Below are 17,292 nucleotides of genomic sequence, written 5' to 3'. Positions count from 1 at the left end.
ATGAATTAAACACAGTTTCTTGTGAATTTTGCTGACATTGGTAAAACGTTTTCTATTTGTATTTCAACAAATGAATGCAAAACAATTAATAACGTAATAAACAGGCGAAAACAATTAAGACGTTAAAAAATGTAATTGAAGATTTTTCATCCATCAAATCAAATCAAACAAATTTTATTGTGGTTTGTAAAATAGAAACGAAATATTGCAAAATGTTCGCATAGAAATTGGCGATTTACTCAGGCATAATACAGAATAAAAACCCAACGGATTGAATATGAAGACTCGAAAAACCAACACGTATAACAAATATAACAAACAAAAAAATTAATCAAATAAGATTATATTTTTTGAAATAAATGTCCTATGAGAAATCCAATAACGTTCGATGGGATAACACACCAGAAAAAATAGGCATACGAACAACTCAGTTTCGAGAACAGCACTTAAATTATAATTTAAACTTAAAGTAAAGGGTTTCAAAAAACATATTTATACTTTAGGGAAAGCGTTTATGACAAGCAATTTTACTTAAAACCTTTATAGCGACAGACAGTTATTATACATAGAAAATTTTATTACTAAAACACCGAGCTCCAATGTAAGTTCACAAGTTGGGGGTCCATGAAAACTGACGGAGGTTGTTGTTTTTTATGTGGTACATATATGTTTTCTATTTTTTTTTGGTACATAAATTAGGCCGTTAGTTTTCTCGTTTGAAATGTTATGCATTGGCATTTCGGGGCCTTTTATAGCTGACTATGCGGCGGAAGCGTTGCTCATTGTTAAAGGTTTTACCATAACCTATAGTTGTTAATTTCTGTGTCATTTGGTCTCTTTAAAAAAGGTGTCTCATTGGCAATCATATCACATATTTTTTTCAATTGCTTGATGGCACGTTAATAAATTACCAAGATGAGAGATTGTGGTTGATTTTCAAATGATAAACACGTAATCATTTTAACTGAGGTTTGTAGTTGCATGTCAGTTACTGTCAGTAGTTCTTTTATTAATTAATGTTGACCAATAATCTCTTCTTCTCTGCATTAAGAACATTTGTCTAATTTTCAAACAGAAGAAGAGATAGGAAAACATTGTTTCCTTTCTTTTATTATATTTTGAATTATTTTTTTGTGTATTATATTCGCATGTCATTTTTTGAATTTCATATTTTCAATTGATATTTTTTGATTATTTTTAGTTATTTGAACCACGACGATTAATTTTTTGTATTTGCAAATAAATGTCTCAATCTTGTAGAACGGGTTGAATTATAGATAAAGCAATAAACACACCTTTTTCATAAAATTATCTGGCTAAATGTGGTTGTAAATCCTATATTCGTTTTGAGGTAGATATGAAGAACTAATGAAAGTGGTGAATTGCTTTTCTAGTACAATTTGCATAATTCTAGTATTTCAAAACTTTCTGCAACTTTCAATCATGTATAAGCAGGGTTTCTAGCATAATCCTATACACTTTAATTGTTACATGTGGTTATCCAAGTTCAGATATTTTCCAATTCTGCCATTGTATAATAAACTATTCTTATTTTTACCAAATTGGATACATTTTCCCTTTATTAAACTATTCTATTGTTATTGATATACTATTAATAAAAAATATCAAATGTCAGTAGGTTTTTGTATTTTAACTACAACGTTACTTATTGACAAAATAATTTTCTGTAGTATGATTTATTATTTAATAATTTCTATTTCTCTTGTGAGGATTACAATTGCAACTAAACAAATAGGTTTATATTTGATTAAAAGTGTAAAATTCTATATTAACTGACGAAAATAGTCATTTTCAGGTGGAATATAAACAAGACCAAATACAAATCATTATGGTGATTAAAACATTTTTTTAACTATACTTTACCAAAGTACAAAGTTAACTGACAGTCGATTTTAATAAATTTGATAAAACTCTATAGGTAACCTTTATGCACAAGGGCATTAACACCTGATTTGCTAATACATTAATTTTCGATTTTTATGTGGAAAATAAACAATATATATATATCATATTCATTTATAGTGTCGACAAGATTTTGTGATTTAGACAAATCCGGGCCTTAGAATGTTCAAATTAACTTTTCATTTTCAAATACTTATATAGATCGGTCGAATAATGATTTCATTTACTTACTGTTTCGGCTTGAATTTAATCTGAATGATAAGTTCATGATAAAAGAATAATCAATTCTATTTTCTGTTACAACACACTTGCGTCTTACCATGTGTGGACGTGCATACAATACATTTCAAGACTTTTCTTCAAAATAATACATTTTTAAAAGAATGAAAAAGCAAATCAATGAATAAAAGCAGTAGTAGTATACCGCTGTTCAATAGTCATAAAACGACTAGGCGAAAACAAATATGGATCGCAAACTAAAACCCAGGTAAACACATCAACTGTACAATGATTAGTTTAATAGTGTTTTAATTTGTTTTTTTAATTTGGATTAAGTATTTAAGATCTTACTTGTTTATTTAAAACTATTCTGTGTCTATTTCTCTATTTGAAGACCCCTTTAATTACCCCAAGTTATCCACATGTAACAAATGATCTTATAACTTCTAAATCCTGATTAACGTAGGTTCATATTAGATTCTAGGAACGATTTTGTCTGGCGCAAAACTTCAATCCTGGTATCTATGATGAGTTTATTTACATCTTCTGTCTTCAGACTCGGCCTCCTTTTGTATTGAATTTTAATGTGCGTATTTTTATACGATTAATTTTCTACAGTGGCTAGATGTATAGGGGAGGGTTGAGATCTCATAAACATGATAACCCCGCCGCATTTTTGTGCCTGTCCAAAGTCAGGAGCCTCTGGCCTTTGTTAGTCTTATATTATTTTTAATTTTAGTTTCTTGTGTAAATTTAGAGTTTAGCATGGCGTTCATTACCACTGAACTAGTATATATTTGCTATGGGGCCAGCTGAAGGACACCTCCGGATGCGGGAATTTGCTACATTAAAGACCTGTTGGTGAACTTCTGCTGTCGTCTTTTCTATGGTCGGGCTGTTGTCTCTATGACACATTCCCCATTTCCGTTCTCAATTTTATTTGGAATTGGCAACATTTGAAAACGGGTTTCGTAGGCGTTGTTGTTAACAAACGTTCAAATGCAAATAATTAATATTGAATATCAAATTACAGTTTATCAAACGCTGAATAATATTTAATAATGTATATATTACTTTTTTTTATAACCCGAAAGCGGTAAATGTCATGCTAATATTGAACGAGACGAACGTCTAGAAAGGTCTCCCTGATCTAGCGAAAATTGACAATTGAGGTGGTAGTGTTTCCCCAAGCAGGCATTCCTTCCTGTGCCCTCGATTGATAAATGAATCTTAAAATTATGTACCAAATACGTCATGCATGTTCATGACGAGAACATAGTAAAAATAGATACAATATGTAGGTCTTGTAATAGAGGCCTTTCAGAATGAAGATAATAACATAATGTTGACTGCTGTACCCCTAATTTTGAGATTTGTACCTGTGATGTCTGTTTGTTTTTTTCACATCAAGTAGTCAATATAAAGAATTTTTAGCTAGCTATAAAAACAGGTTAAATCAACCATGTTCTACATAAGAAAAGGCCTGTACTAAGTTAGGAATAGGAAAGTCGTTATCTATTTGTTTGATGTGTTTGAGTTTTTTCATTTTACAACTTGTTTCAGGACTTTCCCTTTTTAATTTTTCTTGGAATTCAGTGTTTTTGTAATTGTAATGTTCCTTTGCTTTAATGTGAAAAAAATATACCTTAATATCAAGTTTTGGTAACATATAAAAGAAACAATATTGGAACTTACTAAACATATTAATTGGAACTTACTAAACATATTAATTGGAACTTACTAATAATATAACTTGGAACTCACTAATACTATAAAACTAAACTTACTTATAATATGAAAAAAGAACTAATAATAAAATAATATATAATCATTCAGCTATCAAAATAATTGAATAGGATTTTTTGTACTATGGTTATATTTGACAATGATATAATTGTAAATATGCAATAAAGATATTGTAAATATATATCTTTCGGTATCTGTCTTTTAACTTTTGTTGTGTTTGCTACTCGTTGTAGTATTTCTCAATATTCTTTTCTTCATATATATCATTATTAAAAGTTTTGAACAGCAAATGGTAATTCGATTTGACGATTTCTTTAAATATTTTTTTCGTACTAAAACACTTCTAGCAAATATTTTTATCGCGTCAAGTTTTCAGCCAGCAATTTTGAATTAGAAATGTCAGAGATGTTTCATCTTATCTATAAATGGTATCCTACAAACGCCCAACCTAACGATGTCAGAAAAAACAGAACTTAGGAAGTAAACTTTTATATTGAATTGGAAGCATCTAACACATTTTTTTAACAGTCAAATATACCGATTAACCCTTTCATCTTGCAACCTGCAAAAAACTAAAAAAACGATGGCCGGTCGGTGCATGTATCCGCATACATGATAGTTAAGGTCACAAAGAACACATGTGGCTTTTGAAGGTCATTACATAAATCGCTATATAGATTATCAATATATTTGTATATTGCAGCGTTGTCTATTTTATAGCATTGACTAAGACTGATTACAAATAAATCTTATTCAAACATCTAGTATTATAGATGTCACTTATGTTCGATTTACTTGTCGGACTTTTGACATTTATTGAGCCTAGTGCTTTGTGTCTTAACTTTGATCATTTATTTCTTTGGCAGTGAAGCTTTACCCATGGTTTTGAAAGGACGGGAGATTACTGAGTTGTGTTTTCTGTTATGTTTTACCATTTGATAATCTTTGTGTTCATGCTGTTTTCACTTACGTCATGCCACACATTCTAAAATTAAGTAATACAATGATCTAACAGGAGGTAATACAGCTTGTCTCAAATGAACAGAAAACAAATATTGTCAAATCATTGTGGAACATTATGTAAGCTTTGTACGTAATATTTTCTCTAAGGAGAAAGTAAAATGTTTCGATTTGTAATATATTCTCATATGATCAAGTAAATGTGTCTCCTTATTTTGATTTAAAAAATGGTGTAAATCATTCACGTCATTTGTGATGGTAAACCAGATCAATCCTGAAGACAAGATGCTTTCAATTCTGCTTCCACATGTTAGTAAACAGTGTTTGTTCTCAGTTTTAATATTAATAATATCTTTCCGTTTTGTCTGGTATGATAATTATTTATATGGAGGTTATGGGTGTGTTGGTGCCTTCAAACATGTTTAACCCCACCACAATTCGTATGAGCTTGTTCAAAGTCAGAAGCAGTGCTTGTGCAGAACCTGTCGTTAGTTCATGCATTTCATTTTTGTTTTACAGTTTACAGTTATAACAAACCCCAAAATATTTATATAACATGCAATTTACTATCTTCTTATTCAGAGATTTTATACGTATATCGTTAATGGTAACTGTTCTGTTTCATTTGGTAAGCTTTGTTTCAGTTGATCGTTAGTGGTTTGCAGTGGTATTAAAGCACAAAATAAGAACAAACTATAAGAATTATGTGAAAATGACTTTACACAACAGATTGGTAAAAATCACAGCCCCAACAAAAAAACAAAGTAAAAAAACCCAAACAAAACCTAATATAAGAGTACTTCCATAATAGAAAATTGTATATGCGTGATGTTCGTACTGAGTGAGTGTTAAGATAATTTTATATCACAATGTTATTTCTTACTTGACATATATGATGTTTGTAATAATATTTAAATCGTGTAGATATTCTTTGAGGCACACATATATCGTAGAGTTGTCACTGGTTCAGACGTACTTATGATCTGATTATTTCTGTGACGATTAATTTGTACGATTCTCAACGATAGTTCCGCTTATCTGTAAAAGTTCCATCTTCACGCATTACATATTATGTACTGTGTTACGACGCCAGAACTGACGTGTAAAGGTACCACCCACGATATCTCAGCAGCATGGTTTCGAATCTCTGTCAAGGAAGAATAAACAATTTGCCTTTACAGATCTAACATTGTTGGGCTGATATCTAGACGAAATCTATATATTTAATTTTATAGGAGAGGTGTACCTTTTTGTTATAAAACCTAGTGTAAGTTAGATTTTATTAAAAACTCGTTTAAATAACATTTCAACTTGTACATAGACTTATTATAAAAACTTTCTTTGGTTATATTAATAGTTTTACTTTTCATTATTCAATATTTGTCTTATATTACAACAAACGTTTTCACTTGTAAAAAGTATATATAATAATGTTTTTCTCTTCAATATTAAGGTAGTTATACTTTATTAGTTTTCTTTACCTTTAAGTTGAGTTGGTCACTTTCAAAGAAATGTGTATCTATAGTCCGGAATTTGGTTACTTGTATTTAATTCTCTCGTAGATTAAAAAGAAATATTTGGTGTAAATGTACGAACGTTTGACTGTACTTGTTATACATGTTATAATCTTATTATAAACAGGATGCCACTCAGTCATATTGATTATTATAGAGCATGCAAATTAAAACACATGTAAATATATTCTACATAGGAAAATGCCTGTACTAAGTCAGGAAAATAACAGTTGTTATCGATTCTTATAATGTGTTTGAGCTTTTGATTTTGCCATTTAATAGGGATTTTCAATTTTCAATTTTCCTCGGCGTTTATTTTTTTGTTTGTGATTTAACTTTTTAGTTCTGTAATTAATTCTTTAAGAACGTTTTTAGTGAAATAAACATCGTAGTAAAATATTCTTATATTCTAATAATATAGTTATTAAAAATCTGTCATAATTGGTTTTTGTTTTTCCAGGTTTTTAGCTTAAAGCAAATTATCTGTTTTCCTGTTTTTTTTGGTATTGTTTGACATATACTTCCTATAGCTCTTATGTATATTCACTTATACCACCATTTTGAATTGTACAAAAGAAAGACATAATCAGTTTAGTTATTTGCCTAAATCTTCAAATTTTTAGACATTTTTTGCATTTATGTGTGAGACTGATTAGTTGTATAAAAAAAATACGTGATTTTGTGCATTATCAAGTTTTAAAAAAAAATGAATATTGATATATATGTAAAAGAAGATGTGGTGTCATTGCCAATGAGACAACTATCCACAAGAGACCAAATTGACACAGACATTGACAATTAAAGGTCACCGTACGGCCTTCAACAATAAGCAAAGCCCATACTGCATAGTCAGCTGTATAGGCCCCGATATGACAATGTAAGACAATTCAATCGAGAAAACTAACGGCCTTATTTGTATAAAAAAAGGAATGTCTGTTATCAAAACAATTTTTTAATTTGCCATTTAAGGTTGCACAATACAAAGATTTTATAACTCCAACTCCCAAGTTTTAAAACGCTGTAACTTTCTTAATAATGCTTGAAAATTCATAAACGTGGTAGTTTTGGATAGCTAACAGATTACTCTTTCAAATTAATGCAATGTTAGTATTATGCAAAAATTATGTAACCAATTATAATCTTAACTGTATCTAAAATATTTGTCACCAAATTTCCACTTTCAAATGAAATTAGCTTCTGCATAGGTATCCCTAGAGGGTTGATTTTATGATATGTTGTTCCTATTGCCATTATCTACAAAAGGGTGTCTCAGAATTCAGATAGAATGTATAGAACAAATTTTACACCTAATTAAACATTATCTTCTTTGATGTGGTTAGGATGTTTACACTAATTAGAGATTTATGAGAGAAAGGAATACCATAGAGACAATCTGAGACACCCTTTTGAAGCCCATGATGTGTTGATTAAGATTTCGTTAAAATTTTCTGTATAGTTAAAGAGATGATAGAGCTAAATTAATTTCAGTGAACTTACCCAGATTTTGCCACTAATAACATAATAATTGATTACATAATGATTGCAAAATAAAAATACTGCATTTATTTAAAAGATTAATCTTTTATCTATCTATGTATACCTCTTTTATTATTTTCTATGCATTCATAATAAAGTTACAGCATTTCAAAGGTTAGTGATTGGAAGTAAAAAAAGTATTGTGGTACCTTAAAGGGAGAAAACCCTTGAAGTAAAAATTTGTACTAGAATGACAGTTTAATTTACATTGTTTACTTGAACATCCATTTGATGGTGTAAACTTCCCAAAATAATGGGTATGGTGTAAATGTGTATGGCATATGATGCAATGGTAAAATATGTTTGGTGCTATGGTGTATGGTGTATGATGTAATGGGAATGATGTAATCGTGTAACATGTGATCGGGAATGGCGTGAATGGATTGTTATGAAATTTAAAACTATGCAAAATAAGAACTGATTCTTTCTTTTATACATTAATTTACAATATTGTGATAAAAAAAACCTTTTTTTTTCGAAATAAAAGTTATAAATAATTTTGTAGTCTCACGCTTTCTTTAAAATTAAATTGCATTGTGGTTTTATTTGGAAAGTGTATGGTGAAAAGGTGTAACGTATTTGGTGTAATTGCAGAGGGTGTATTGTGTAAGGACACAGGTTGTATGGTGTAATGGTGTATAGTTATTTGCCTTTTCTATATGATGAAACTTTTTTCTCATATGTTATTTACATTCTTTTCATTTACGAACAGTTTTTGTCATGAATACCTTCGAAATCCTTTTTTTTGCTGTAGTGTTTTATAGATCAGTAAAGGCAACAGTAGTATACCGTTGTTCGAAACTCATAAATCGATAGAGAAAAAAAAACAAATCCGGGTTACAATCTAAAACTGAGGGAAACGCACCAAATATAAGAGGAGAACAACGACACAACAGAAACACAACGTTAAAATATCCCATACACAGCAACAAACTATCATAAAACAATGGCCATTTTTATGACTTGTACAGGACATTTTAAGAAAAAATGGTGTGTTTCTTTTTGTCATAGTGTCGACTGTTTTTTTCCGACTCTCCATCATTTGAAATTGATATCATACGTAGTATTTAACTGTTTTGCCCATAGTTATGTCATTTCAACTTTATTTGCAACAAATGTATGTCAGTGCGCGTCTGGCGTGTATAAAAAATTTAGTCCTGGTATCTACGATGAGTTTATTTTCTATCCATAATATAAATAACTTAAACTTATTTAAATATATCAACATACAAAGTTAGCACAAAATAAGGTAGTCGCAGTTTTATTTTGAAACATTGGATGGAGAGTTGTCTCATTGGCACTCACACCACATCTTCCTATATCTAAAAAATAAAATTCGTTTATCTCGATTGTCAGAAATTTATTATAGACGCAATGGTAAATTAAGTAAAAATGCAATACGATAACATGTTTAATCATCACAATGCAATTTATCCATGAAATGTTCAGGAACAGTCATTCCTACCAATCATCATAACGTGGTGGTCTTTCTATTGGGGTTTGTCTTTCCGTTGGTGGTGGTCTTTCTGCTTGATATTGTATTGACTTTTTTCTCAGTGGTTCTACTTTCTTTTTTTCGTCATCTCTGAAAACATTATTATTTCAAAATCAAATTTAACTTTTTGATAAACATTAATAATTCATTTTTTACAATTGAAACCAAATGAATTATTAATGTTTATTCGGGTACTAAGAAATGCTATGATACATATATGAACTGTATTTTTCAATTGACATGAAGTAAACTCCTACTAAAGCTTCTGCTTTCATTCATCATTCGAATGCATGTACCATAAGTACTGAATGTTATGACAGAAACCAAGAAATAGAGGAGATTTAGACTGAAAATACTGTATAAAACATTATGTTGAATTCTCGTAGTTAGTTAAACTAAATCATTTTTCCTACAAATTCGCGATGGATAAGTTTTTTTCTCGATAGAACTGCTTTAATGAAAACAGACTGAATGATAACAATTGCAATATGAGAAGGACAAATTATTGACATATATTGGCATACACAATGACAACCATATTCACTTGTGATTATCTTCTTCTTTATGCGATATTTTAACATGTTTATAAATGGTTTTTGTTTATTGAATTGCTGTTCGCATTTTCAAAGAAGAAAACAAAACATGTGCTACTGATACTAAAGGATCTATATAATTAGGATAATAAATCTTTTGAATATCTGATATGATATACATACGTTCCAAAAAAGCACCGGTAACAGCAACAGAACGCAAACAGTAGAGCTAGTGCTGATAGTGACATAAAAGCAATTGCCCATGATGTAACTGAAAAACAAATATTACACACATTTTTATTTAACTCTCTTAAATAATTGATGTCTGGCTCGACTGGTTGTATTTAACGTCTATTGGCTATATTTAGTTCATTCAATTGATTTAGTTTAGATGTAATTAATTGATTCATACAGTAGAGTACAACATAAATGAAAACGAAAATTCAACATGTAGTAATAAACAGGATTGAAATTAAATAGAAATAAAACAGAGGGGTTATGGGTAGGAAAGCTTAAATCATGTAAAGACAAAATTGAGGGAATCAACTGGAGTAATGGACCAGTTAAAACTCTTGGCATATACTTTGGGTATTGTAGGGAGGAATGTGAAAAATTAAATTGGGAAAATAAAATAGAAAAGATGAATACATTATTTTGTTCTTGGCAAAAAAGAAATCTTACTATTTTGGGAAAAAATTTGATAATCAAAACACTAATTGTGCCCATTTTTACTTTTGTGGGATCTGCCTGCATAGTTCCAGAGAAATATTTAAAAGAAATAGAAAAAAGTTGTTTTAAATTTGTTTGGGATAATAAACCAGATAAAGTAAAAAGAAATTCAATTATTGGTCCATATGAAAAGGGGGGATTAAATATGATAGATATAAGGAGTTATTTCACTGCTTTAAAAGCTAGTTGGGTAAAAAGATTAGTAAATGATTGTGAAGGAGGTTGGAAAATTATACCTCAGCACTATTTTTATAATTTTGGGTCAAATTGGTTAGTGTTTCAGAAAAACAGTGGGGATAAGCCAGACGAAAGCATTGAACACATCCCAGATTTTTATAAAGATATCATAAAATGTTGGAAATTAACTGGTGGAGGTCTAACAAAAAAGCCAGATACATTTACAGATATAAGAAAACAAATATTATGGAACAATAAATTTATTAAATTTGAAAATAAAGCTATATTTTTCAAAAACTGGATTAAAAGCGATCTTATTTATGTAAATGATATCATAGATGAAAAAGGCTGTATTTCTCAAGACATCATTTTAAATAAACTAAAAAATAAATCAAACTGGATAGCTGAAATTAATTTAGTAAAGAGATCAATACCAAAAGATTGGGCAGTAATTTTAAAATCGGAAAACTCTATAAAAAGTATTGTTAATATAAAAAGAAACCAATTTATATTGGAAGGTTTACCTATAAAATTAGAATCACTATCGAATAAACTTTTATACAAGTCTCTTATAAATACAAAATTTGAACCAGCTATTGGACCAAAAAAATGGCTACGTATATTTAATATAGATGATGTGTTATATCAAAACAATTTAAACAATTTTTTATTCAGATATTAAAAAGAAAATAAACTTAAAATTTTCAGATGGAAATTACTACAACATATTCTACCTACAAAGAAACTTTTATGCAGGTGGAAAATTGTAACCGATAGCTCTTGTAATTTTTGTACACAGGAAGAGGATTATGATCACTTCTTTATACTGTGTCCGTATTTAAAACTTTTTTGGAATAAAATAGATCAAGTTTTAAAGAACAGTAAAATAATGTTAAAGATAAAACTAAGACACTTGGTATTTGGATATAAAACTTCTGACGAAGAATATTTTGACTTTAACTATTTTTTAACAATTGTTGGTTTTTCAATTTACAAAGCCTATTACATATCTGATCAAAAGACGAAAAATGTCAATGTTTTCTCAATTTTTCTAAATGAGTTCAATAGAAGAGTATGTTTGAAAATTAAAAGTAATTTTTTAGCAACTATTAGAAAACATATGAATAGTCATACTAAGTGATATTATTTAATATATATTTGATATACAAATGTAATATGTATTTTACAACTATTCACTACCCTGAGTGATTAGTCGATTGTAACAGGGAACATCAGGAGGAGCTTGGACTCCTGAAGGATATTGTAACAAGCCAATATTTGAAATAAATATTATATTATGTTGTTAAAAAAATAAAAAATAAAGAGGTCATTGTATATTCCTAGATTTTTAGTTACAGCGTTGATACAGTAATAGAAGGACTTAAATATTATTGTTTGTTCATGTATTTTTTCGGCCGATTTGTCAATTTGTATTTGTTTCAAACTTTCCGCTTTTAATTTGCAATGTTTTATTTGTTACTTCTTATATGTTTCGCTCAGTGCTATCTATCATATGTTTCCAGTTAACTAGTTACGCATTTTCAAACTTACATTTGTTGCACATTTTGCCTTTAAAGAAAACAACACATTCACAATGAAAATCATCAACCATATCTTCACATGTTCCGTACTGACATGGGCTGTTAGCACAATCATCAATATCTGTAAATAACACATAGTGAAAACAACTTTTATTCTTCGTAACGGTGACATTCCTGTTAGTGTCATAATCTTCTATTCAGTAGATTTAAATTTGCGCTTATCATTCAATTTATATAAATGTTTCTTTTTCTGGATGTATTTTTGTCTGTATGTTGTTTTTTATGCACCTTCAGTGGTAACGATAGAAGAGACACTATGTTTTGTTTATATGCATGTCCGTCCGTTCAGTTTCGGTGTAAAATTATTGATTAAATAGTTATCAACGGTAACAGGCTTTTAATTTGATACGCCGGATGCGCGTTTCGTCTACATTTAAACAACACACCGGGTGCCACGTGTGTAGCAGGATCTGCTTATCCTTTCTGAGCACCTAATATCAGCCCCAGGTTTTGTCGGGAATCATGTTGCTCAGTCTTTAGTTTTCTATGATGTTTCTTGTTAACAATTATTTGTCTGTTTTTTTTTTAAATTTTAGCCATGAAGTTGTCAGTTTATTTTCGATTTATGAGTTTGACTGATCCTCTGATATCTTTCGTCCCGCTTTTGTTCTTTTTAAGACATACTATAAAAGTGTGACACTTCTTTATACATACATGTTCATTACAATGAAAATTTTCAATTTTTTTATTATTAGACTTTTATAAATGTGTGTGGTTAAATTATACAAAATGTTACTAGATTGACTCTGATTTGAAGGTTACCAGAACATTGAAAGACTACAGCGCGAACATGACATTGTTTCCTATTGCCATATAACATTGGAGAACATAAATCAGTGCTTTCAAATATTAGGGTCTAGCATACACATGATATAATAAATGTAACTGCTGTTTTGAATGTTATAACAATATCCTTAATCAGATGATGATCCCCATAAAAAGGTAGCTGTCAAAGTGACGTTTGTGTTCTTCAATTTTGCAATTGACATAAGAATTTGGTATAATCTGTTATACAAATTTTACCGAAATGGGAAGCCGAGTAGGCGATATGGGTTTTGTCATTGTTGAATGCCGTACGGTGACCTATATATGATAACGTCTATGTCATTCAGTCCATGGCAGAGAATTTTCTCAATGACAGTTATACCACATCTTCTTATTGCTTTATTAGGTATTCATATTCGCATTTCTTTATATTGCACTCATACAACATCTTATGATATCTATAAACATTCATTAGTACTTAATATATATAACAATATTTTTTTTGAATTTTTAAAATTGCCCTTTACCTCTGTCACAATCATGGCCCTCGTATCCAGGAGAGCACAGGCAGAAATACTGATTATTCATTGGTATACACGTTCCATGTTGACAAGGATTTACTGTACAGCTTGTGATCATGTCTTCAATAAAAAAGATGCCATGAGCACATTATTTGTTACATTAGACTCATTTCAAATATAGATGAATTTCAAAGAATGATAATTTATATACATGTATAACACAGCAATTAATTATTATATTTCTTATCAAAATTGAGTTAATCGAATCATGAATAAAAAGGCAAGAAAATTAGGAACTAAGAAAAATAATGACAATAATCAAACTCTTATAAGTTCTATAGCTACGTCCAATTCGAAAAAAATCTTGTTATTGACTTAAATACTAGATTTTAATATATTAAGTAAAAATACTATTCTTGATTGTAACTAATAGTGTTGTAGATGTTATACTCTTTGTTGTTTTTGTCGTCGTTGGTACTGTGTTTGTCTTTGTCGTCGTTGGTGTCGTGGTTGTCTTTGTCGTCGTTGGTATTAATGTTGTTGTGGTTGTTTTCATTGTTGTAGGTAATGTTGTTCGCACTGCAAAGTGATCAAAGTAGATTGAATTGTCATGGCATTGTTTATCAACATTCGAATTAATAGCTATTTTCGAATTTTGATATGAAAGGGCACAGAGGTCAAACATATGCAAGAGAAAATGAAATCGAATTAATAGAATGCATACAAAATGGGTTTATTTCATGAGGTTTAATAATAAATTAGTTATTGTTTCAATTGACTTCGATGGGCTATTGCAATAAGATATAAAGTTAATAATTTATTAGCGTCTTATAATACTTAGTACGAAGATATATTTGATAGATCCTTCATAGATTATGGGATTTACAAACATCACCATTTACGACATCACCATATTTCTGCACAGAGATTTCAGAAATAGAGGTGACGAGCTACTGTAGCAGATTCATTACAAACATTAACAATAACGGTTAATGAATTGTAAGATCGCCATATGCATCTGCTAATTGCTCACGTGTTCTAACGGATTTGGAATATTAAAATTTCCCTTATATATCTTATATTAACATCATATTTATTCGCGTTGATACTATTGTTTAACTACTTGGGTTTGACATTACAATACATAACTTATAAATACTTATAATTATTGGCTTAGGTTTTTTTTTATAGTTCGTTCTTATGTTGTACTGTTATACCACTGATCCAGGTTAGGGGAAGGGTTGGGATCCCGCTAACATTTTTAACCCCGCCACATTATTAATGTATGTGCCTGTCCCAAGTCAGGAGCCTGTAATTCAGTGGTTGTCGTTTGTTTATGTGTTACATATTTGTTTTTCGTTAAATTTTTTGCATGAATAAGGCCGTTAGTTTTCTCGTTTTGAATTGTTTTACATACTCTCGGGAACGAAACTTCCACCAGAAGTGCATCGACCCAATGGTGTAAATAGTGATGAACGGCTTATAACTTGATACGCCAAACGCGCGTTTAACCAGGACGATTAGACTATATAAAAAGGCTGCGTATCACCATCTTCCGAAATTCATCCGAACTTTATCACATTTCTCTACTAAAATTTTATTTGATTTTGGACTTTTCATTTTGAATTTTCCTTGGATTTCGTTTTTTTTTTAATTACTTTCTACCTCAATGTCTTACTTCTTTTGTCGATGTTAGGAAGTCTGATACTTTTACTTATCTCTTGGTTCTGTTTGTTGGAATGATCGTGTATATCGGTAACTTTCACTAATACAAATGCAATCTTATTCCTAAATTACCGTATAGTCTGTATGCATGTATGCATCATTATGTTCAAGTAACTTCTCAATTTCTTTGTTTAAGGTAGCACAACACAAAGATTTTTTTACTTCCAATCACTAACCTTTGAAATGCTGTAACTTTCTTATGAATGCATAGAAAATAACAAAAGAGGTGTATATAGATAGATAAAAGATTAATCTTTTAAATGAATGCAATATTTTTTATTATGCAATCATTATGTAATCAATTATTATGTAATTAGTGGCAAAATCTGGGTAAGTTCACTTGAATGAATTTAGCTTTGTCATCTCTTTAAGTATAAAGAAAATTTTAACGAAATCTTAATCAACACATCATGGGCTTCAAAAGGGTGTCTCAGATTGTCTCTATGGTATTCCGTTCTCTCATAAATCTCTAATTTGTGTAAACATCATAACCACATAAAAGAAGAAAATGTTTAATTAAGTGTAAAATTTGTCCTATACATTCTATCTGAAATCTGAGACACCATTTTGTAGATAATGGCCATAGGAACAACATATAATAAAATCAACCCTCTAGTGATACCTATGCAAAAGCTAATTTCATTTGAAAGTGAAAATTTGGTGAAAAATATTTTAGACACATTTAACATTATAATTGGTTACATAATTGTTGCATCATACTAACATTGCATTAATTTGAAAGTGTAATCTGTAAGCTATCCAAAACTACCAATTTTATAAATTTTCAAGCATTTTTAAGAAAATTACAACATTTGAAAACTTGGGAGATGGAGTTATAAAATCTTTGTATTGTGCTACCTTAATTGTGTATGTTTAAAAAGTGAAGCATTGCAAATGCTCGGATTATACTCTGATTTAATAGACAAAATTATCATTAAACGTTGTACGATTTCTATGCAATATGTTTTAGCTTACTATCACAGCAGGATCCACCATAGCCAGAAGGACAGATACAACTATTTTGTTTTACATCAAATGTTCCTCCTCTCTGACATTTTCCACAAGTTTTGTGTTCCATTGCATTTACCTTCCACCAACTGAATGGAATGGTACAACCGTTTAAACACTCTATCAGTGAACGATATTTAGAAGTATCACAACAGATCTTATTCTGTCTCTCCTGTACTCCTGTTCCACATGTAGAATTACACGAACCCCACGGAGCCCATTCTTCCACTGAACAATAACTATCAAACCCACATGCATCACACAAGTCTAGTACTAAAATATAGGATATATAGATGACAGCAAACATCCAAGTTAAGTTTTTCATCGTGTTCTTACAGTTTAAACTGATGTTGAACTGTTTTTTTTACAACAATTAGATTGCAACGGAAGTGTGAGATTGTGAAGAAGATTTTTATATCAACTTATATTTAACATGGTCTAAGTATCGTTGTGCTGACAGTAATGATTTCCTATTCGTTTACATAATACTAACGTCATATGCACGGTTACAGATATATGCATGTCACTTCTCTATATGGTGTATTGTTATCATTAATCTTAAATATAAGTTTCTCATGTTCAATGGGAATTCGTTGTTTTAATCCCTTACATATATCTTTAGAAAGTAGACTGTATTTGTACACGATGATCTCCTTTAAAAAGTATGTGTTGCAGTGTTATTTCTTAAGGTCTTTATACTGATGTAAAGTTGTCCTTCTTTTATAATTGGAACAATTGTTATGGTATAGGTCACTCATGAATATTTATCTATAATGTTGCCATGCATATTGTCAAAAAAAAAATGAATCAAGTGAATCTATTCGAAAAAGTTGGGTTTGC

At 29.9% G+C, this 17,292-nt stretch overlaps 1 protein-coding gene across 1 annotated transcript; it reads right to left on the bottom strand.

Annotated features, from left to right (window-relative positions):
• Positions 1-9,255: 9,255 nt before the first annotated feature.
• On the bottom strand, positions 9,256-16,894 carry LOC134687490 (neurogenic locus notch homolog protein 1-like). The gene is made up of 6 exons (XM_063547850.1): positions 16,420-16,894; positions 14,170-14,298; positions 13,726-13,839; positions 12,384-12,494; positions 10,110-10,197; positions 9,256-9,483 (listed from the first exon to the last, which is right to left on the bottom strand). The coding sequence occupies exons 1-6, from the start codon at positions 16,775-16,777 to the stop codon at positions 9,360-9,362; spliced, it is 924 nt and encodes a 307-aa protein (XP_063403920.1). The 5' UTR covers positions 16,778-16,894; the 3' UTR covers positions 9,256-9,359.
• Between the last annotated feature and the right edge of the window lie 398 nt (positions 16,895-17,292).

This window comes from Mytilus trossulus, chromosome 1 (assembly GCF_036588685.1).
Source record: "Mytilus trossulus isolate FHL-02 chromosome 1, PNRI_Mtr1.1.1.hap1, whole genome shotgun sequence".
NCBI classification, from domain to species: Eukaryota; Metazoa; Mollusca; class Bivalvia; order Mytilida; family Mytilidae; genus Mytilus; species Mytilus trossulus.
The sequence above is the reverse complement of the archived record's forward strand: the minus strand, read 5'-3'. Positions and strand labels throughout refer to the sequence as shown.